Source organism: Oculina patagonica, chromosome 7, assembly GCF_052425735.1.
Source record: "Oculina patagonica isolate OP01 chromosome 7, crgOcupat, whole genome shotgun sequence".
Taxonomy (NCBI): domain Eukaryota; kingdom Metazoa; phylum Cnidaria; class Anthozoa; order Scleractinia; family Oculinidae; genus Oculina; species Oculina patagonica.
The window spans coordinates 31,902,335-31,925,040 of NC_135764.1; the positions used below are offsets into that span (position 1 = coordinate 31,902,335).

At 38.9% G+C, this 22,706-nt stretch overlaps 3 protein-coding genes across 4 annotated transcripts in view; 2 read left to right on the forward strand and 1 right to left on the reverse strand.

Annotated features, from left to right (window-relative positions):
• Positions 1–1,145: 1,145 nt before the first annotated feature.
• LOC144659418 (tubulin alpha-1C chain-like) lies at positions 1,146–7,937 on the reverse strand. The gene is made up of 6 exons (XM_078519844.1): positions 7,790–7,937; positions 7,349–7,571; positions 5,338–5,486; positions 4,403–4,795; positions 2,921–3,208; positions 1,146–1,577 (listed from the first exon to the last, which is right to left on the reverse strand). Exons 1-6 carry the CDS (start codon positions 7,790–7,792, stop codon positions 1,284–1,286), a joined length of 1,350 nt encoding a protein of 449 aa, XP_078375970.1. The 5' UTR covers positions 7,793–7,937; the 3' UTR covers positions 1,146–1,283.
• An 820-nt stretch (positions 7,938–8,757) lies between these two features.
• On the forward strand, positions 8,758–13,430 carry LOC144660332 (estradiol 17-beta-dehydrogenase 8-like). The gene is made up of 8 exons (XM_078520941.1): positions 8,758–8,825; positions 10,296–10,612; positions 11,084–11,179; positions 11,805–11,890; positions 11,968–12,052; positions 12,381–12,423; positions 12,742–12,816; positions 13,110–13,430. Exons 1-8 carry the CDS (start codon positions 8,777–8,779, stop codon positions 13,124–13,126), a joined length of 768 nt encoding a protein of 255 aa, XP_078377067.1. The 5' UTR covers positions 8,758–8,776; the 3' UTR covers positions 13,127–13,430.
• A 2,350-nt stretch (positions 13,431–15,780) lies between these two features.
• Positions 15,781–22,706, forward strand: part of LOC144660037 (serine/threonine-protein kinase tousled-like 1) — a 30,677-nt gene continuing 23,751 nt past the window's right edge. The window contains exons 1-12 of one of the 2 annotated variants that reach the window (XM_078520585.1): positions 15,781–16,357; positions 16,481–16,593; positions 17,767–17,835; positions 18,319–18,394; positions 18,593–18,651; positions 18,756–18,815; positions 18,976–19,101; positions 19,290–19,316; positions 19,422–19,496; positions 19,610–19,648; positions 20,876–20,947; positions 21,996–22,072. In XM_078520585.1, coding sequence (XP_078376711.1) covers positions 16,261–16,357; positions 16,481–16,593; positions 17,767–17,835; positions 18,319–18,394; positions 18,593–18,651; positions 18,756–18,815; positions 18,976–19,101; positions 19,290–19,316; positions 19,422–19,496; positions 19,610–19,648; positions 20,876–20,947; positions 21,996–22,072 — 890 coding nt within the window. In that variant the 5' untranslated portion in view covers positions 15,781–16,260. The remainder of the gene's footprint in view (positions 16,358–16,480; positions 16,594–17,766; positions 17,836–18,318; positions 18,395–18,592; positions 18,652–18,755; positions 18,816–18,975; positions 19,102–19,289; positions 19,317–19,421; positions 19,497–19,609; positions 19,649–20,875; positions 20,948–21,995; positions 22,073–22,706) is intronic. The other variant, XM_078520584.1, reaches the window with a different exon arrangement.

The window sequence follows — 22,706 nt, forward strand, 5'->3', positions numbered from 1 at the left end:
TATTCAAAATGCGTCATTCGTGACGTTGCTCACTGACTCGGTCAAATCTGAACCGGTCCTGTTTTCATTCGTCCGTTGTAAACTTTACCTCGGCTGGGGACATTGCTTTGACCCGTTGTCTATAGATTTAAGAGTACCCCCACCCACCCACCCCCTCCTCCGAATGGCTTGATGAGGTAGAGTTGGCGTGCCAAAAATTTCAAATGGCATATCAAATGGTATTCAAGGCCCAATGTGCCAAGAGGCACGAGGATGAAGGTGATATCAAATGGTGTCCCAAATTTTGACTGACTGACGCATCTATAACTCACCATGCAAATTCTCTTTTGAAAAGGCAGCAAAAGTTTTTAACAGTCACAATTGTGTGGTAGTAACAGAGCGTTTCTTCGGCATGCACCATGAAGAGTCGCCGAGACAGTTGCAAGTGCTGACCTATCTGCCGCCCAATAGTGCCCAAAGTGATGCAATGAGTAGACTGCTAACAGGTCTTATAGGAGACGTAAAATTACTTGATTTGTTGTTAATTCTAGAACTAGAATTATTTTTGCCAATTATAAAGGTCAAGGCAAATGTTTCTGTAGTCTCCGTTGCAGCCGTTGTTTTGGCTCGTCAAATAAAAGCTGCGAAGGAGACTAATGTTTCTGTCGCACCATATTAAGTTAGTTTTGGTTAGGATGCTTAGCGTGGGTTCCGTTGCTACGCTTTTTGTCTCGTTCAAACACTTACGAATACTATTTTAGAGTTAGTATCCCATGGAGACGGTCTGTGTTTTCTGGTCCACCTGGCATTTTTTATGACCACCCGGTCAAGTGTTTTCCGTGTGTAAGAAATAAGTTAAATGCTTCCCATAAGGTGTCGCCCTTTTGATCTGCTATTTGTTGTATCTGGCTTTTAGGGCGAGATTTATGCGTGGAATCGATCTTCCAGAGCTTTATAGAAACCCAAACATGTCTATGAACCTGAAAAGTTGGTGGTAAAGCCTCCAGTAAAGTTGTCAAAAGTTTTGTCTAGCTGTCAGAACTCAAACTTGGAAATTTGATGAGTCAAACTAAATATAGTATACGCAGCTGCATACGATGAAACGAAATTAAAAGGAAAAACGTTTTGACAAAAAAAAAAATCAAATTATTTGATGGTACACAACCTGGGACAGAATTGTTTTCTTTATTCTTTATTTCTATATTGCTGAATTGATTCACTCACTAGACGTGATCTCTCTACTAACTAAGAAAAAAACTTCCTTTCCATGCAACACAAAGCTTTCGATTCATGCACTCGCCGACTCAGTACTCGTCTCCTTCATCCTCGTCTTCGTGGGAATCCACGCCAACTTCTTCATAATCCTTCTCCAGGGCAGCAAGATCTTCACGAGCCTCGGAGAACTCTCCTTCCTCCATACCCTCACCCACATACCAGTGGACAAACGCACGCTTGGCGTACATCAGATCAAACTTGTGATCCAGACGGGCCCAGGCCTCAGCGATAGCTGTGGTGTTACTCAACATACACACAGCGCGCTGAACCTTGGCCAGATCTCCACCAGGAACAACTGTGGGGGGCTGGTAGTTGATTCCAACCTGTTTTGTTGTAAAAGACGAGACCAGAAAAAGTTGTTAACAGTGAGCCATAAACAAACCGAAAAAAATCGCATTAGTTTTGAACTAAAAAAGACTTATCAGGGTATCAGAAGCGGGCCGCACCCACGGCATAAATTTCAGGGAGTCCTCCTTTGTTTTGAGGGAAATAAAGCAAATGTTTTATATTTTTGTAACACTAGTATTGTTAGAGCGTACTTAGGGAATTTAGCTCTGCAACGGGAGGAACCAGGACTCTGTCTCTGTTCAAGTTATTTAATACGTCTTCTTCAGCAAACACTGTATAACTTACTATAGCCAACTAGTAGCAGGGGCGGATACAGGGGGAGGGGGTGGATAGGGTGGATATCCACCCCCCATTTTTCAGTAAAAAAAAATTCGAAATGTCACTTTATTTGAAATAGAAAATAAAGAAAGAAAGAAAAATTATCTCTCGCTCATGTCTGGTTGTTGTTACGCCACGTTTCGCCGTCTGCCGCCACTTAGGGTTAGGGTTAGGCCCTTATGGCCTGCCATCCACCCCCCCCCCCTTTTGAAATCCTGGATCCGCCCCTGAGTAGCCTTTCTAATATAGGTGATCTGTAGACATGTTTGGGTTTGATGAGCGTGGGAACTTTACCGCACATCCTCAGCATGATTTAACTCGTGAAAACACACTTGTTTGGTGATCAACAAAAGTAGAGAATAACCAATTAAATTCTAATGATTAAACTACAGAGTAGTAAGAACCCAATTCCAAAACCCTGGTGTAGGTAGGACAAACGGGCAGTTTTGATTCCCAAACTGACATGCCTACCGTTCAAGAAAAAGAATAAGGATAACCCAAACGACTCTTACGAACAAGACACAAGACAAAACTGCTCAAAAACCAAGGAACTGCGAGTGTGGGCTAAAACTTGAGCAACCTTGGACTTTAAACTTAGGAGTAACCTTGAACAACCTTGTTAACTAAAACATTTCACAACAGTTGTCCTAAAGATCGTGGAAGGGTGGGTTGATTTTAATTAGTTTTGACTAAGCCTAGCTTGAACCGTACGCTTTAGTACTGAGTAAAATCGAAGGGATAATTCTTTACCAGAATTTCTGAATATTATCGATTTCACTGACCTTTTCGGGTTAACTTTCCTACCGTTTCTTTCGGACTTTCTTTGCTGGCTATTTCAAGAATAGGAGGCCGGACCCGGCATAAACTTTCTAGTTTCTTTTTGGTCTCCCACCACTTTTTCTTTGTAACTAATTTATTATTTTATTGTATCCTGTTTTTGTAATTTCGTTGGGCAGCAATTGAAATAACAAAGAAATTATATATAAAAACTGTTCATTACCTTGAATCCAGTAGGGCACCAATCCACAAACTGTATCGTACGTTTAGTCTTGATGCTGGCAATAGCTGTATTTACATCCTTGGGTACCACGTCCCCGCGAAACAGCAGACAGCAAGCCATGTACTTGCCGTGACGTGGGTCACATTTCACCATCTGATTGGCTGGCTCAAAGCATGAATTTGTGATCTCGGCAACACTCAGTTGCTCGTGGTAAGCTTTCTCGGCGGAGATGACTGGTGCGTATGTAGCGAGAGGGAAGTGGATCCGAGGATACGGTACCAAGTTAGTCTGAAACAATAGAGTAAAAAATGAGAGTTTTTCTTTCGTGTCGTCTCTTTAATTTTATTTGTCATTCCAAAGCCTATTCCTCTTAGGTAAACAGTTAAAAAAACTATAGTTCTCGGGCTCGACCCACTGTTCCTTAGAAAAGGTGGTAGATTTTTTGGATTCCCAAACTCTGAAAGGAGTAAAAACCGAGAAACAAGATTCAAAACTTTCTGTGTTGTTTTCAGAGCAATGAAAGCTTCATGCACACAAAATATAAATATGCCATCTCGTGGCGCAGAGAAGTGTTATTTGAACGTAATTCTAGCTAAAAAGTGAATTCTTAATTAATTTTTTGATGATTTTTTTTTCTTATCATACTTAATCTGCATGTACATTTGAAAATTTTGAAGAAGTTATTTGTCGATCAGGTCGATTTAGGAATTATCAGGCGGTTCAGTAAAAAGTGTCTCCATTTGTTTCTTTCGACTTGTCTGTTAATTTAAGGACAAACCCACATGCTTATGGCAAAGCCAATTCTTGTCTTAGAAAAAAAATAAAGAAATCCCAATATTAAATGTTTTTAAAAAAACGTACTTCTTCATCAGTTCATGATTGTTTTTAGAGATATTTATGCGGTAGTTAGAATAAAAAATAGAGCAGATGAGAATAATTCGGAACAGCTATCCTCACACACCGAAATTTTAATGGTGGAAGATAAGCATCACTCAGTTTTAAAAGCTTGAATTGCTCAAGGCTTTCTCGCGCTTCTTAATTTTCAAGGCAAAATATGACATTTTAATGGATAGATATGAAAGACAACATATATTTTAAGCTTTTAAGACTGCATGCCAGCCGTTCGGCCGTTTTAAGATCAAAAGATCTGTTCTCCGTCGAAACCTTCACGTTGCCACGTTAAATTTAATTCATTTGTTATACCTTATCAGATGTTATATTTTAAAAATAAACTTCTGGTCCTATATGTAAAATAGCTTCTTCAACTTTGTCCTGTTTTTCATGTTTGCCGAGATAAACAACTAAGCCATCTGTGCTATCGAAATCGCCCAAGAAAAATATTTTTTGTTCATTGATAGGATGCAAATGTTATTTTTTTAAAAAACAAATTGCATCTCGAACAATTATAAATACATTCTTGGAAGCCCGCAGGCGGTCAATCCCGTGTAAAATGTGTGTCTTGTAGTTCTTGTGTGAACTAACCTGAAATTCAGTCAGATCCACATTCAAGGCGCCATCAAACCGAAGCGAGGCAGTAATTGACGACACAATCTGACCAATCAGACGGTTCAGATTGGTGTACGTCGGCCGCTCGATATCGAGGTTCCGACGACAGATGTCATAAATAGCCTCGTTATCAACCATAAACGCGCAATCAGATTGCTCCAGGGTAGTGTGAGTGGTGAGAATGGAGTTGTAAGGCTCGACAACAGCTGTTGCAATCTGTGGGGCAGGGTAGATAGCAAACTGCAGCTTTGATTTCTTGCCGTATTCGACTGAAAGGCGCTCCATGAGGAGGGAGGTAAAACCAGATCCTGTACCACCCCCAAAGGAATGAAAGATTAAGAAACCTTGGAGACCACTGCACTGGTCGGCCTGAAAAATCACAAAAATGGAAACAGTTAGCCATCAAAGTTAGGACGCTTTCCATTTGTCAGAACAAGCCGGCCAGACTGGTATTTTCAAGAAAAAAATACTGTTTTTAGCCAAATTTTTCCTGTCAAATCAGTCAAAAAATAGATATTAAATATATTGTTATGGTGGTTTTGTGGGAAAATCCCGTGGAAAAGGCCCATTTCACATTCAAAACCACCGGACCGCCCGGCCAATTATGATAGATGGAAAGCGCCCAAGGTTAGCTGTACATACAAAACAAAGTCAAGTACAGTCTATTATATAATTTCAAGAGCAAACACGTAGTGATATCGTATAGGGGGAAGAAGCATGGATATTTTTCAAATAAAAAAAAATAAAGATTAAAGTTACGTTGAAAAAGCCTGCCTGCAGACGTCTCCAATTTCCTTCCTACGTCCGACGCAGCCGGGAAGAAACTAAAAAGAAGACGTCTGCGCGGAGGCTACTTTGAAAGCAAACAAAAAATAAACAGAGCATTTTAGAAAATCAAAGCATTTACGTACCATTTTCCTGGTTTTATCAATCACACTGTCGATGTGTTCCTTGCCGACTGTGTAGTGACCACGTGCATAGTTATTAGCAGCGTCTTCCTTCCCAGTGAAGAGCTGGTCAGGGTGGAACAGCTGGCGATAGGTCCCCGTGCGAACCTCATCTAGAAATAAAGGTGAATGGGAGCAGGAAAAAAGTTCAAGTTTGTCGTTTATAAACCGTCTAAATCTTCGGCAGTCGCAACCATCCTTGGCTATTTTCGCGTTTATTCTACTCCTTTGTTGTTTTTCTACATTACACAACTATTATTTTGAGGTTTTCCTCAATTTGGAAGTTTTCAGAAAAAGGACTTAAAATATCGTGACATTAAGTGCGGTTGCGAAACTGGCGGACTTTTGACCACTTTTCACTTTCGCGAAATAAAAAAAGAAAGAAACTAAACCTTTAGATATAGAGATCGCAGGTTGTTTGAGGGGCTTTTCATGAATTGTGTAATACTCTTTTGGATTTAAGCTACTAAGTCAAGAAGGTATATCATAAGTGAGGGTAGCAAAGGGTTTATGCGTGACACGTGAAAAGGGGAAAAAATAAGTCCGTGACGCGTGAAAATAAAGCAAAAATTATACCGTGACACGTGAAAATAGCTAGAAAAGATACGTGATTCGTGAATTTTGCTGTTTCAAATATACGTGACACGTGAATTTGGTTAAAATTTGTGTGTGAAACAGGATCACAACACCACCTTTGCTACCCTCATAAGTGTTAATGTTAGACTTGCTCCAAGTCCACCTCTTTTCATTTGATTTACCCGAGCGGTAAAGAGCGCGCTTGTTCGACGCGCGAGTACGTGTAATAAACCACGACCGCGTTTCGATATGCAAAGTTTCAGTCCCATACATTTTGACTTGAGCTTTTCTTACCCTGGCACGGGCTCAAACGTATACAAACCCTCGCCCTTTAATTTGCTCAGGGTAAACAATAAAAAAAAAACATTTTGCTAGTACAGGAGAAACCAAAACGTTTCGCCTTGGAGCAAGTTTAGGGTTCAATCTTTGATCCAACATCCACAGGGGCTCGCGCTTAGTCTTTTCAAGCCTGTTTTCAAAAGCAACCAGCGTTTCTTCATGTAAATTAGTGTTTGTACTGCTTTCATGAGTACAAGAAAAAATTCCAAGTATTTCAAAACTGCCGAAAACTTTCTATGTTTTGTCCGATTTGTCCGAAGAGACGAAGCAGGGAAAAAATAGCGTACTTGTAAATTAAAATTGCAACAGTTTTGTTATATACGCATTTTTATTCATAAAAATTGATATCCACTTACGAAGGCAAAATTTTTTAGTGAAAAGGCGGTTTCCGGGGATACTTAAGGAATAAAATTTACGATCTACAAGTTATAAAAATATCGAATATGCGAAGGCCAAAAATACTTAACCAGGATTGAAAACTCGGCTTTGGACGTATATTAGAATATTTCTTGCATGGATCTCAAAATAGACTGATGAGCAGCAAATCACTGGTTTGCCATTTATGTAAGTGCGAAAATAGAAAAATAAGTTAAATTGTATTATAATTGCTCCTAAAAATTTGAATATGGGGAGGAAATATTGGGAAAGATCACGCAAACAGCATGTATCATCTGAAACACATGTCAACCCATACATGTACAATGAGAGCACGTATAAAAATAATTATTTGATCATATTTAAATCAAACAAGAAATATTTACATTAAAAATAAATTCGAGTATATAGCAGAAAAAGTTGTCTGATTCTTTACCGAAGGGAACTCGTTCTTAATTCTGCATAATAAATGCAAAATTGGCGAAACTGTTTTTAATCAGACCAAAATAAAAAGGTTGTTATTACTAAAGGGGCAGTCGCATATCGAGTCGCTACTTTCTGTTTAATGCACGAAATTTTAAGACCATACCGACAGACAGTATTTGGCTTCAGTAGCGATAAGGAAATTGAAATAGAATTGACTCGTGACTCGTTAGATCGAAACTAAAATTATTAATTCACACACCTATAACAGAAGGCTCCAGATCGACAAAGATCGCTCGAGGGACATGCTTTCCCGATCCGGTCTCACTGAAAAACGTGTTGAACGAATCGTCTCCATATCCTAGTGTCTTATCGCTGGGCATAAGTCCATCCGGTTGGATACCGTGCTCCAAGCAGTACAGCTCCCAGCAAGAGTTACCGATCTGACATCCGGCTTGCCCAACATGTATAGATATACATTCACGCTAGAGGTTTACAAAATAAAAATCCGATGAATAAACAAGCAATCGAGAGCATAATCAAACTTAATAGTAGTATACTGCCGTTGTAGGAATTTAATTTTGGGAGCGCGCGCAGAGCACCTGAAAATAGTTATTATTCATTGCGCTTAACAAGTCATGAAAAAGAACCAACAGGGTTTCCTAGTGCACGGAAGAAAAATAGCAGCAAAAAATGTAAATACCATATTGTAAATGTCTTGGTCTTGGTCTGAATTCTTTTTGGAAGTTGAAGAATTGAACACTAAGGTAGGTGTGCGACGATCTCCCTTTGGTTCGCGTCAGCTGACTGTTGAATGCCTGGGGATATTCTTTCGTTTGCAGTTTCTTGAATATTTTATGCAAAATGAGCATGCGATGAACGAATTGGCCAATCACAGAGAAGCTCTTTTACGTCGATGCGCTTGACGTGTCAAACTTGTTGTTCTTTGGGTTTTCTTATAATTTTAATGACCCCGCCTTTAATTTTAAAGCTGGAAAGGCTTGTATAAAAAGAAAGATGAACGCAAACAACTGTCCCCTGACCCAGGGGTAGCTAGTTTCAGGCGTTTTGTTTGTTGCGGGGCAACGCAAAAAAAAAAAAAAACGTTAAGCGAAAACTAAGGGGAATGAGTGGGGGAGAAGGCGACAGTACAATTTTTCCCTCACTTTTTTCCCACTCGCCGTTCTTTACGCTTATGCCGTTTCTCGTGCCGCTCCCCAAGACCCCGACTACCGTTTTTATTCGATTAAACGCCGCCCTCGAATAAACGACGCATTTTAGAGCAGAAATATTAATAAACGCCGCAACATGATGCGGCGTTTATTCGAACAATAAACTCAAAAAGAAAATGCAGTGAAATATTAAGTTTAAGCAAGCCTAAAAATTTATTTTTCTTGATTGTAACAATGTTTTAAGATATTGAAAATGACTTTTGACACATGCACTACGACATGTTTCTGTTTTATAAAGTTCAAATGTTCATTTACCATGCTATTGTTGCAATATATAAATTGAGTTTAAAATAAACACCGCCCTCGAATAAACGCCGCACTCGAATCACGAAAAATTTAATAAACGCCGCGGCGTTTATTCGAATAAATACGGTAACCGAACAAATGAGGGACATTGCAGTAATTTTACATGATGCACAAACTATGCCACCAGGCCTCAACCGTGGGAATCACCAAAGATGGCGGCCACGGGAAGACTCTTAGCTGGTCGTTTAGCATTAGTTACGGGTAAGATGATGTACAGTGGGGACTTCTAAATGAACATCGTACAGAATTATTTTCATATTTAGCACAGTAACGTTAAAAAGGGCACACTGACTCACGATCAGACAAAATATACGGTATATTTCTCTTACCTGTGCAGCTGATAAATTCCTCGGTTGTGTTGGTATAGGCCTTGAAATACTCAAGGAAAATTGACAAACGAATTTCTGTGGCATTTATTTAACATTGTTTAATTACTTAATCTTTAGATTATATTAAAACTCATCCATAAGCTTAATTCAAATTAAACTCAGGATAAAGTCCTGTTCACACTAGAGACACCACGACATAACGGCAAAGTCATGAAAACCAAATAAACGCCATATGTTGATGTTTAAGTCACCAGTGTGAACAACAAACAACTAGCTGAAATATAATGGCATGTATAAGCATAACAACATTTATATATTCATGTTGTTATGCTGATAACTCCGAGAACCAGGCTTAACCAGTCTGCAATGTGAAAATCTGCAGAAATCGAGTGTATTAGCTTATGATTTGTAAATCATAAGTTGCTTTTCTTTTATAAGGGTTCAATTGAGCAAGTATATTTTTATTTTTCCTATCTTGTGAGTGGGAGGTGCTGTGGCCTAATGAGGCCCTGCCAGGGGGGATCCTGTGTCGCTTGTCTAAATTTAAAAACATCCAGTGTGAACAACAAACAACTAGCTGAAATATAATGGCATGTATAAGCATAACAACATTTATATATTCATGTTGTTATGCTGATAACTCAGAGAACCAGGCTTAACCAGTCTGCAATGTGAAAATCTGCAGAAATCGAGTGTATTAGCTTATGATTTGTAAATCATAAGTTGCTTTTCTTTTATAAGGGTTCAATTGAGCAAGTATATTTTCATTTTTCCTATCTTGTGAGTGGGAGGGGCTGTGGCCTAATGAGGCCCTGCCAGGGGGGATCCTGTGTCGCTTGTCTAAATTTAAAAACATCCTGTGTCGCTGTTTTATCGCACTTCACGTCACTGTCGGTAGTTGAATTGAAGGGAAATTGCTTGTCCTTGTTGGAATTTAGGTTTCTCCAAAAGGTTGTCGTTTGTCGCGATTTTATTTTATGTGCTGCCCATTCTTTTTGCGTTGTGTCGCTTGTCGGAATTTACCCTGGCAGGGCCTCCCTAATGGTTAGTGGCTGCACTGTGAATTGAGCGGCCTGGGTTTGAGCCCTGGCTGGGGGACTGTGTTGTGTTCTAGGGCAAGATGCTTTACTCTCATTGTGCCTCTCTTCACAAAGGTGTATAAATGGGTACCAGCGAATTTACTGCTGGAGGGTAAACCTGCAATGGACTTGCGCCTATCCAGGGAGGGAAAGAAATACGCCTAGTCACTTCATGCTACGGAAACCGGGAAAAGCTCTGGCCGGATGCAGTTGAGAAGAATGTACTTAGACTAAGGTGTTGCTGAATCTGCTTGATACTCTAGGTGGTGCTAGTGGTATTGGCCGAGCTGTCTGCCAGGCATTAGCCGCAGAAGGAGCAAGCATTGTAGTGACCGATCTCAATAACCAAGGTGCACAGGAGACCACTGACAGCTTATCAAAACATGCCGACAGCAAACACATCAACTATTCCTTAGATGTGGCAAGTGGAGAGGAGGTACAGAAGGTGCTGGAGTGTATTATCAGTGAGTACAGGAAGTCGCCGTGCATTTTAGTCAACTCTGCTGGAATCACTAGTGATGATTTCCTGTTAAAAATGGATGAAGAAAAATTTGACAAAGTTATTGATGTCAACCTTAAGGTAAAAATCAATTTATCAATATCAACTTTGAAAGAACCACAGATATGAAAATTCCCACAAACTTCTGGAAAGTAACACTTCATCTCCCCCTTATATTCAGGTCTTTTCCAAAGCAAACATGCCTATCAGATACAGAAAATTTAGAATGAGGGTGTCAAAAAAAAATTGTGGCAAGAAGCCCCCCTCCCCCTCCACAATGAAAAAATTACATATTTTGTGGAGTGCTGCTTCCAGCATTCTGATTACACAATAAAAATCAAAAGACGACTGATAACAAAAACTGTAAGTTTAAAAATAAAAGAAAAAGTGGGTGGCACTAGCATCCCCCTAGATCATCCCTTGACCCATCTTTTCCACTATAGGAGCCCTGACATCATGTTCCTGGAAGGAGAGCAACCCACCAATCTATATACTGTAAGATAAAAATACATTAACATAAAAGGAAAACAGACCCCTTTTTTTGTTTCCCAGGGAACATTTCTTGTTACACAAGCAGTTGCCAAACTGATGGTCAGCGAAAAAGTTACTAATGGCTCTATTGTTAATCTCGCTAGCATCGTGGGCAAGGTACATGTGTTTTTCTTTAACAACAAAGTACTGTACTAAATAATTAATATTTAATAAATTTTATAATCATATAATTATGACTTTATAACTGAAAGAAAAAAAAGCACCATAGAGCCTGATAACCAAATTCCCCAGTCATTAAAAAGCTTCCTACATTGTTAAATATATGTGGCTTTTCTTCCCTAAGATAACATATTTCATTAATACTGTCCAGTGTTGCCTTTTATTTAATATGTACAACTTTGCCATTTTCCAAGTAAAAAAAGGAAATCAATGTGTCATGAAAGTTTGACTCAATCAGGTGGTGACCAATGTTTTCTTCAAATTATTAACTAGCTACATAAGCCTGCAATGCGTACAGAGAGCTAGTTAATAAGTCTTTATTGTTAATGTTTCAAGTCAAAGGGTCTGGCTACAAAGAGTCACTGTGAAAACATCAAAAAAAAGGGGGCAATAAATGCCTGACCAGATAAAAAGTGTTGAGCCTTGAAATTCCTACTTGACCAATTCACAAAAAGTTTGGTCACTGTCCTTCCAACATATATTGTTATCTGGCCATTCATTTATTGGCAAAATAAAGTCATAGTTTGTGCATATGACATCATGGAAAATTTTTAATTACCAGATAGGAAATCTTGGTCAGGCAAATTATGCTGCATCTAAAGCTGGCGTGGAAGGATTGACAAAGACTTGCGCAAAGGAGCTTGCAAGGTATGTCATTTGTTCTTACTTTTTTTTAACACTAGTTAATGAGAAGTTATTGTTCTAACATGTTGTTTTGCATGTAGATTTGGTGTGAGATGCAATGCAGTTCTACCAGGTTTTATTCAAACTCCAATGACAGATGCTGTTCCTGAAAAAGTACTAGAAAAGGTAAGATTTTACTGAAACCAGCAAATGGTTCTTCTTTCATAGAGCTGCAGGCGCAGTTGTTAATTAGCAAAAATAATGTATACTGTGATGTAAATGCCAAAATGATTTGCATTGAAGTTGTCAACTTGTACCGAAAAACCCCACAAACACTACATTTTTAAACTCCCATAAGTAGAGATATCTTCAAGTAGACACTGTTTCTTGTCTCAAGAGTGTCTGCTTTAGAAGAGGTTTGACTGTGTGCATTATTACCTGTAAAAGATTTTGATGTCATTTTAAAGACACTTTCATGTTGTAATGTTGTTGCTTTGTTTTCTTTACATTACAGTTAAAGAAACAGATTCCTCTTGCAAGATTTGGCAATCCATCAGGTAAAGAAAGGTTCAGCAGTCAAGTGTGAGTAGCATTTAAAAAGGTTTTGAGTGTGGAAGTACAATAGCAATGACTGAGGCCCTGCCAGGGGGATCCCATGTCACTTGCCTAAATTTAAAAATGTCCCATGTTGCTGTTTTATCGCACTTCCCGTCACTGTCGTTAGTTGAATTGAAGGAAAATTGCTTGTCCTTATCGGAATTTATTAGTTTTTCCAAAAGGGTTGACACTTTTCCCGATTTTATTTTATGTGCTGTCGCTACTTTCTGGGCCGTGTCGCAGGGCCTCATGACTGTTTTGATTGATCAATATTTCAGATGTAGCTGATGTGATAACATTCCTTGCTTCTGACAGAAGTAGTTATATCACTGGTATAAGCATTGAAGTCACAGGTATGTTACACAATTCATTGATCAACACCTTGGAAAAGCTCAGCTCCCATACCCTGAATGACTTGCAACCATATTAGCAAATGATGAAAAACGCGTGTTTACTTGCATTCAAATTTCACATCAATCAAAGTGCAGCAAACCAATGCAAGTCTTGGCCAAATGTAGTCACAAGTAGACACAAACTGGCTTCTAGCGACTCTGTTTGGGTAAGGGATTAGTAATATTATAACACACACAGCCTGCTTGAGTATTATTTATACCATTCCATAAACATCTTTGCTTTTTGTTTCTAGGTGGTCTTTCTATGTAGCAACAGGGAAGTTGTGGTTAAACCGACAGCCCTTGCAAGCCGTGTAACCAAGCTTGCGTCCTATTTCCTCAGATGTTTCCTTCATGCATGGAAATTTGATTTTTATTCTAAATTTTATTTAGCCGAACTATGCCAACCCTGTGTCTTCTTCAAGGATGGAAGGTTTATTCAAGGGCGGCATATTATAAAAGGACAACGTCACACGTCAAGCTTACATGGTCGAGCAGTGTCTTCTGCTCAGCTCATGCATGCAAAGTTCAGTCGTATATATAGCTAAAGATATATATAAATAAAACAGTTATTATTATATGTTTTTTGCCATGCTCTTAGTAACATTTATTTGCAACCTTACCTTCTCATACTTCATCTCAAAGATCCTAAAAGTGATGCACGTAGTACCATTCCCAGGTCTTCCCACAGGACAGTAGCTTGTGGAGGGAGAAGTATAAGGCGGTGGCAAACAAGGACACATTGTTGCGGACACACTGCTGCTCATGATGTTTTCTTGGGCGAGCAAACAGAGAAACATTTGTTGCAGACACAAAATGTTTCTGAAAGAAATCAGAAACATTTTTTTGTATCTCAGACACATATTTTGTGTCTGCAACAAATGTTGCACGCTCGGCAAACAGGGCCGGGTTGTCGAAAGCTGATTAACACTAACCCAGGATTAAATGCAAATCAAGAGTTTGATTTCTCTTGTATAAAAGTGTTTTTATTGCTTACGTTTTCTGGAGTTTGGGATTAGTCAACAGCAAAATTGAAGGGCAGAAAATATAAACAGAAAATCTCACTAAAAAGCTGTAAAGCTAAAATCAAAATTCGCGCTAATCCTGGATTAGCTTAATCGTGCTTTGAACAACGCAGCCCAGAAAAATAACTGTGTCTGCAACAGACCTCTCAACCTCAAAGCACTGGAAATCTGGAGATTGAGGTCAAAAAATCTGGAGATTTCAGTAAAAACCGGGAGATTGATCAACTGACGGACAAAAATAACTAAAAGAGTCCTAAAACCAGGCGCCAATCAAATGACTTGTTACTCTGTTTACCGTGAGATTTCTGTTTCTCATCGTGAGATTGAAGTGAAAACCGTGAGTCTCACGACAAAATCGTGAGACTTGAGAGGTCTGCTGCAACAATGTGTCTGCAACATTGTGTCCTTGTTTGCCACCACCTTCAACAAAGAAAAACCATCGCGCTGCCATTTTTTCTTCTTGCTTTTTGCTGGCTTCAGTACTAGCTTGCTCTACAAACTAGGGAAAGATAGGGACCGTTCTTTAGTCTACAACAGTGTTCAATTACTCTTTGACATGGTGTACTGAAATTCCGTTAAAATAGCCCTCCTCCTTCTTGCTGTCCGAACCATGCAAGGCGCTTGTACAGCGAAAAGACCCAGGGTACGATTATGAAAAATACATGAGCTTACATGCAAACTCTTGTTTTCCCAGAATGGTTAACTGATGGCCAAATACCCATCAAAACCTCGAACCCTTAACACGAACCCACATGAGAAACCGAAAACTGTTACTTTCTCTTTTCCATTACAGCAATATTTTTCAATGCTATCCAAATCTTGACCCCGGCGGGGGGGGGGGGGGGGGGGGGGCACCCTGTATATTTTTGGGTGGGGGTGTGCCGCTGGGAATTTGAAGCCCTTGCCCTATACCAGACCATGTTCAGCTGATTTTTGCAACCCTATACCAGACTAGACACCGTAAATCCCTACCCTATATATCCCACCCTGTATATTTTTGGGTGGGGGTGTGCCGCTGGGAATTTGAAGCCCTTGCCCTATACCAGACCATGTTCAGCTGATTTTTGCAACCCTATACCAGACTAGACACCGTAAATCCCTACCCTATATATCCCAGACTTGCATTTTTTAGAACTGTATCAATATCAGTGTTTTAATGGAAAACCATCTGTCAACAACGATGCTGCGATGATTTTATTTACGTTTAGGAAAGCCTCTTTCTCTTCTGAGTTTCTATTCCTATTCTGGACTAAATTCGTCATAACACAGATCAGTTTAACTTTTCCGGCAAATGCTACCCTTTTCTAGACCAAAACTTTCTGATTTCTTAACCCTATCCCAGACTAAACTGCTTGAAAACCCTACCCTTCCAGTGGCACCCAATATGGGAGTGCCCCCTCCCCCCCCCCCCCCGGGATCTTGACCCCAACTCTATTCCATTAGATTTTCATCTGCTATCCTAAAGGACTGGCAAAAAAAAAAAAAATGTTTCCTCGTTTTGCAGGGCCTTAACTCATCTGTGACTATCTTTAAGGCCAGGAGAGGGAGCTCACCTGACCTGTTACAGATGTTCCTCCAGTATTCAAAAGTTTGATGACTGACGGACGGACAGACTGACGGGAACCGGAAATGCTCAAGAATTATTCATGGCTTGATGATCTATATAGTGGCCTAATTTTCAGTCAAAAGAAATAGGTGAAACTTGGCCAAATCGCGTTCCCAGATCTTTTGTCGACTCCTGGTATAGCTAATTCCCAGGGGGGGGGGGGGTACTCAGGGTTTCAAGTGACAGGGATGATAGAAGGATTTTTGGGGGTTTGACAGTTTTGATTCCAGGATTTTTTGGGGTAGGAAAATTTGGCAAGTATTTTTTTTTATTATATAAGGGATTTTTGGGGTATTAAAAATGATCTAAAGATTTGTGGTAGTGCTTTGGCTGAATAGTTCTGCAAATAAAGCACAAACAAAGGTATCTTGCTGTTGATTTTTGGGGAGTTAATTTTTGGTTTAGGGATTTTTGGGGTTTTTTTGGAAGCCCTTGGGATTTTTTTGGGTCTTGATTTTTGCCCCCATTCAATCATCCCCGTCACTTGAAATCCCGAGTACCCCCAACCCCCGCTGGGAGCTAATCTGAATTTTGGGAGCTACCTAAATGTTCAAAACTCATCCTACCCCCCTTGAAATGACTGCATGAACCTGCTCGCAGGCTACCCCTCCCCTCCCTACCGACATCAACCTTGGTAGCCTGGCCTCTGTTCCACCGTACTTGGTCCTCGAGGGAGCCGGAGATACAAAACACAAATCATGTATTCGTAGACGAATGCGAACAATCACACCATGATTTTTGTTCGTCTATGTACATTGAATAGCAGTTTAAAGTATGGAGGAGCCTTGCGGCTCTGGAATAGTTAGTCCTGGGTTTCAGTTACAGCTCGACAACAGCATGAGTTCGTCACAAATGAGTCAGAAAAGTGCAAGTAAGTCGTGGTTTAAACTCGTGTGCTCAAACAACCTCTCGCTTATATTCATTTTTTCTGTTACATTTGTGTGCAGGTAATTCTAGAAGCCTTTGCATTCTCATGTTCAATATCTTGTTTTAGTGGCAGCAGCCAGCGAAGCGCGGAATAGCGAGGGCGAAATCCAATTTTCGCGCCTTGAAGCTCTGGATCCGAAAAAACACGAGTTGCTAGAAGCAAGGTTCCATACTCCTCGGGTAAGAGCAGAGTTCATATCTGACCTCTGATATTGTATTTTATAGCAGTCTTGTGGTAGGCGGTCATTTTTCATTTAGAAAAATGTCGCCGGTTTTTGCCACAATTGTAACAACTCAACTTTCACTCTGAATGTTGATTATTAACTGATGCTTCCATAAAGGAACATCAGTTTGATAAGATTGTTTTGATATTTTGTAGCTGTGTAGAGCTGAAGCTTTTTCATACTGTACTTACATTTTCAAGCTGTTATGCACAAGTGCAGTATCTGAGCTGTTCTTGCAGAAGTACTGAAGAAAACAAGTGGGAGAGGGGAATAGTGGTGGTGGTGGTGGGGGGGGGGGGGGAGTAAGGTAGAGATGTGAGAAGTCAGCAGGGGAGGGGCTAAAAAAATATTCACTGCTCTTTTAAATGTTGTTACTTCTTTTAAACAATAGTAAATTTGTTTTTTGTAATAAATGAGCGGTTTACAGCTCATTTGATCTACCACTATTATGCACCTATCAATGTTAAGCCGCTGAGGGGGGGGGGGGAAGGCTGGGCATAGACGGGGGATTTGACAGCAATTGTTTGCCCGTGGTGGGGACTTTTGACCGTTTTAATGGACTTTCTCACAACATTTTATGAAGTTAAGTGACTCTTTTGAACATCCACACATGCCCTGGGGTTGGGCATTTGATCAGAAAGTCTCAGCTAAGTTCAAATGCCAAATCTGGCTCTCTGCTACTTAAAACTTTCTGTGTCGAACTTCACTTAGTATCAGCAATCCAAACTTCAAGGCAAGCAGAGTCTAGAATCTGGACAAAATTCTCAGCTGATCTGTGCTCCCTTGTGTTTTTGAAATCTGTAAATTCGGTTGATTTATCGCAAAAGTCTGCAAATTATCCATGCGCTTCTTATGGTCAGATCTGTCTATCCATGAACCTATATTCACTCCCCTCTTAAAAGGTTGGTAAGGTACCAAAGTATTTTGTCATAAAGGGCAGAAAAAGATGCTTTGATAACAGTTATAATTTGTGATAAAGGAAGTGACTGTTGGCAGTCCATAAGATCTTAGACTTCAATAATTTACTTTTGTTTCTAAAGCCATATTCTTATTGTTGGTATGGACAGTCAAATTCCTTGTATAGCATGCAAGATAACTTTAATTTTTCTTTTGCCATTCTATTTTCTAGAGTATTAATCAAGACTCTCAACTGAGTAACGCCAGTGTTTCATCGACTGGCAGCGACAAAGACTTTGAGGTATCAATATTATTGGAAGTATTGTCTGCTTAGATTTAAATGTGAATTGCACTCTTTATTGGGCTGGTGTTCTGAGTCTTGTCCACTTGTTGTAATAGACCATATTCGTATTCTCGGTATAGGACTGGAACTAGCTTGCAATGGTAGGCTTATGCGGGTAATCTTTTCAAATGCAAATGGCATGAAGCTTTTTTAGTGATATTCTCCCGCATTAGCCTCCATTGCAAGCTACTTCAGTCCAATACCGAGAATACGAATATGGTCTATTAATCTTTACATTCCAAGATTCTTACAACCATTTTACTGACATAGCCACTCGAGCCATGTACAGTCTACTGGACCTTTCTTTCAGACCCAGATTCTTACTGGCATAAGTGAATAGCCTGTGCAGGATTTAAACCTCCTTGCATGTCCCCCTGCTCTTAGCACTGGCACTTTCTTACATTGTAGCTGGGCTATCCTCAACTTTTGTTGTTTTTGCAGAGTACCACACCCAGTCAGAGAAGTGAGAAGCATTCAGGAAGAAAACGAAAAGCAACAATGGATGGAGATTCTCCTGGTACAGTACTTTTATTAAAACAAAATTTGTTAAGTTGAATAATTATAAAACTGATTTACAGACCCGGTAGAAAAGTAGAATAATGAATGTTCTCAATAGTATTTTTTTGGTCACATGGTTGAGTTTGATCCACAAACATCAAAGCTAGAATCAATTATATTATTTTATTATTCAATGTTGCTTGTCTTTTATTTGAAGGTATTCTCAGTAAAAGTGGACGCTCAGAAGCAAGCAATAAAATCACTGAGTATTTCAAGGTATTTTGCATCACTTCTGTTGTTGACATTGTTCTTTTACGAATTGTTGATTTGTTTCAGCATTTTTAAAGTAGCTAAATATTTTTTGGCACTCTTTTCCTCAGAATGAGAGTTCCCCCGCACGTCGAAGTCCGCAGAATCTTTTACCATCATTTACTTCTCAGGTACTGAAAACTGCCATGTAATCTTTTCAAAATTCCAGCCTGGCACCCCCTGGGCTGAAACTTGCCATGTACAGTGTAATCAGCCCAAAGTGTAGCTCAATAATTTTTTTATGTTTTAATTACTAAAATCTATATGTTGGATTTTTAATTTTGTTTTTAGTTCCAAGCAGACAGTAGCTCTACATTGCCGTGTCCACTGAAGGTCAAACCTTGTCCACTTGAACCAGAGTCAGACGGATCTGACGGCATTGATTCTGCAGGGATATTTGTTCATGAGTCAACACAGGTTTGTTTCCAGCTTCTCTTAATGTGGCATGGCAAGTGTAACTTAGTTTTGTGCAGTGAAAGTTGATACTAGCCAAGCTTGCCTGTAGACCAGGGTCAAAATACAAGTAAGCCCTGTTTTTTTTTTGTAAATAAATATTGTTTTCTGTGGTTATTATTAACTTTTTCTTTTGCTTTGTGATTTTACAGACAATCCTGACAACTGAGAGTCTAAGGGTAATACTTCACTTGAATTGAATAATGTCACTTGATCAACTCAAATAAGACTCAGAATTAATTTTAACTTTTAATAATAATATTTATTAATAAATTTGTCAACAGGAAATGGAGACATTCTTATCAACAGGAGTGGCTTCTTCTCAAGAAAAGGAAAGCAAGATTGAAGATCTTAAAAGGGTAAAAATAAGTGAAACATTAATAACACAACAGATAAATGTTCCTCCATTAACACATTTTTGAATAGACAGTAATCTTGAAAAAAATGTTTGTTTTTTTTAATTTTCCTGAAGCTTGTTGAGGACTACAAAAGCCAGCTTGACATTCAACAGGTACATGCAATTCCAGATATAATTTTTTAACTAAGACTTTTTTTATACCATTAAAATCCTTTTACTGTATTCTCAATAATGTTGCAAGGACACTTGTTTTTTTCCTAATTTAAGTGGTTTGTGAGAGTAAATGGGCAAAATACAGTCGAAGCTCTTGTAGCGGACACCCTCGGGAGTGAAAAAAGTGTCCGTAAATGGAGCTGGCCGCTTACGAGAATGGTTCTTGTAAGCGGCCACAGAGGTGTAGGGGAAAGATGGCCGCTTACGGGAGCTGCCCAGCTAACAAACGGACGAGTGGATGAGACAAAAAGCATAAAATGTGGTCCTGTATTACTGTAAAATCATTGTCACAAACGGCGACGTGAATTTGATTGATAATAACAGGATACAGAGGTTGTAAGTAGGATTTTCTTTCGGGGTCCGCTACGGGAGCTAAAAACAAAGAAAAAGTCTAAGTCGTAATCTCGAAAGTGTCCGCGGACGGTTACGGGAATGTCCGCTACGAGAATGTAAAAATACAGAGTTTGTATGGGAGTTAAAACGGGGTCAAAAAGGTGGCCGAGAGTTGTCCGCTTCCGAGAGTGTCCGTTAAGAGAGCTTCGACTGTACCCCCAAGACAAAACACCCCTGACAAAAAGCTCTCTTCACATGTGAGAAAGCAACATTGCTGCAAGGAATAAAACTGGCTTTTAATTCCTTGTTCTTAAGATATGCAATGCTGATGGCTTATTAAAGGGACACTGTCAATGAGATTTGAATGCTTTTTGGTTAAAAGGAGTAAAATTGGCAAATAGGTCTTCTTGCACATGAAATGCACCTAGTACATCAAGATGGAGATACAGAGTAAAGTGAATTTTAGTAAGCTTATTCCACATAAAAATGCCAGGGGGCATTGTCTGGGGCATTTTGTCTTGGGGAACCTTGTTTTAACTTACATGTACATAAGTCAGTTACCAGTGCATGGGTGAATCTTGTTTTTTCATGTTTTGATACACTAATAAAAATAGCAGACAATAAATTTAACAGATCAGAAGTTCTTTTTTACTTCATGTTCACATGACAAACCCTTATTTTTATTACACTGTAATAATTATTAAATATACTTTTTATGGAAGGCAAAAGTTTTACTTCTTTTGAATTTGCACAAAGACTGTGTTACCCAATTGAACATGATGAAAAGTTCTTTAATTTAAAATGTCAAATGGCCTGTATTTTACAAACCTCTAGAAAGCTGCTGCTAAAGTAAAAGAAAGTCTTGAGAAGTGTTTAGCTATCAACAAGAAACTTCTAATTACTGCAGTAAGTATAAAAATATATATTCTTATTCAGTTTGTAACTATCAATCCTGATTTATATGCACTGGAATCCCAGTTTCTTGAACCTTCAAGAGAAACGAAAAAGTAATTTGAGAAATTGGGAGCTCAAACCGTCTCTTCTTGGGAAGAAACAAAGGCCAGACTCGAGAGAGCGGCAGAGATCAAGCCTAGGGTATAATGTACCTGTAAAGTTGCAGTGTTTGACTATGTAAAGAAAAACAAATTTTGGTTTGAGAACTTTATGAAGATCAAGGTTCAACAAATTGAGGATCTGAAACATTAAGATATAGAGGATATTACATGGTTGCTTGGAGATATTAAATCTATCTTCTCGTGTTCAAATCGACATCCCACTCGTTCGCGCATCTGTTTATTATATAAACCTACCAATTTCGATGTTTTTGGCGATTTTCCGAAGATTTCCGACCATTTTCCGAAGATTTCCGAAGATTTGCAAAATGTTGTCCCAAGGTCGTACGAATGTTTCTGAGCATTTTCCGAACTTTTCCGAAAATTTCCGAAGATATCCAAAGATTGCCGAGGAAGGTCCGAAGATGTTTCGACTTAATATCGATTTACTTTGGCTCATTCAGCATTGAAACAGGGCAAACTTGTCAGAAAATGTTTCAAAATCGATATCTTCACATGTGAAAATAACATGTTATTTTCACGTTATTATTATTATACGTGTGAGGATATGATTTTTTCGCGCGAAAGATTTCCTGGTATTTGACTGATGTTTATATAATAAAACACTGTATGTACCATTCAACACCTGAACCTTGATTCGAGGTGTAACATGCTTACCATTATGCCACTGCACTCCTCAAAGGAGCTTGGTAACTTAAATAAATTTGTGGTTTAATAGAGTACTGTTATTCATGTTCATGCAAATTGTTAAGGGAGGTACATTTTATAAATTATGTGCAATGACCACTAGTAAGTAAAATAGTTAGAGAAAAGTAGTTAAATATTTTTTTGGAAAATATTTCTTTATAACCTCTTTCAAATCTTTTTTTGCTGTTAAACAGTCCACCCTGGAAAAGAAGGCTGGCCGAGAAACGTGCATGAAGAACAGATTTCGGCTGGGCCAGTTTGTCCCTGTCAGGTAATAAATTATATTAAATGTAGTACAGTAAACACCCGCGTGTAAGAACCTACAATTTTCTAAGTTTGGCAAAATAGGTTCTTGTATTTGGGGGTAATTATTGGTAATTTAGGCTAAGTAGGTTCTTAATAAGGTTCTTAATTTCTAAGGAGGAGCCATAGTTTTTGATTGTACGAGAAGAAAAAAAATGGGTTTGGTCCTTCATTATGCAGCATTTATTCATAACTGTATTGCTTCAAGCCTCATGCAAGGTCCAAAGAAGACAATTACAGTCTATGTGAATCTGTCTTTTCTTTATTTGTAAATACAGTTTGGGATGTTCTGTTAAAAATGTTCATAAAAATTTTCTATAACCCACATATAAGAACCTGCTGAAATTTGCTTGGCTAAACAGGTTCTTATATTTTGGGATATTAAAATGGCAAATTTCTGCCAGCAGGTTCTTAAACCACTAGGTTCTTACATGCGGGTGTTTACTGTAATCTGGCAGGCCAGGTTACTGAGATTTACTTTGTTTTACACTAGAATGTTTTTACATTTTATATTGAAATTCATTTCTTTGCAATGCACAATTGTAAGTTGTAAGTGTACCCAAAAAATAATGTCGTACTACACAGTTCCTGCTTTGGCTGCC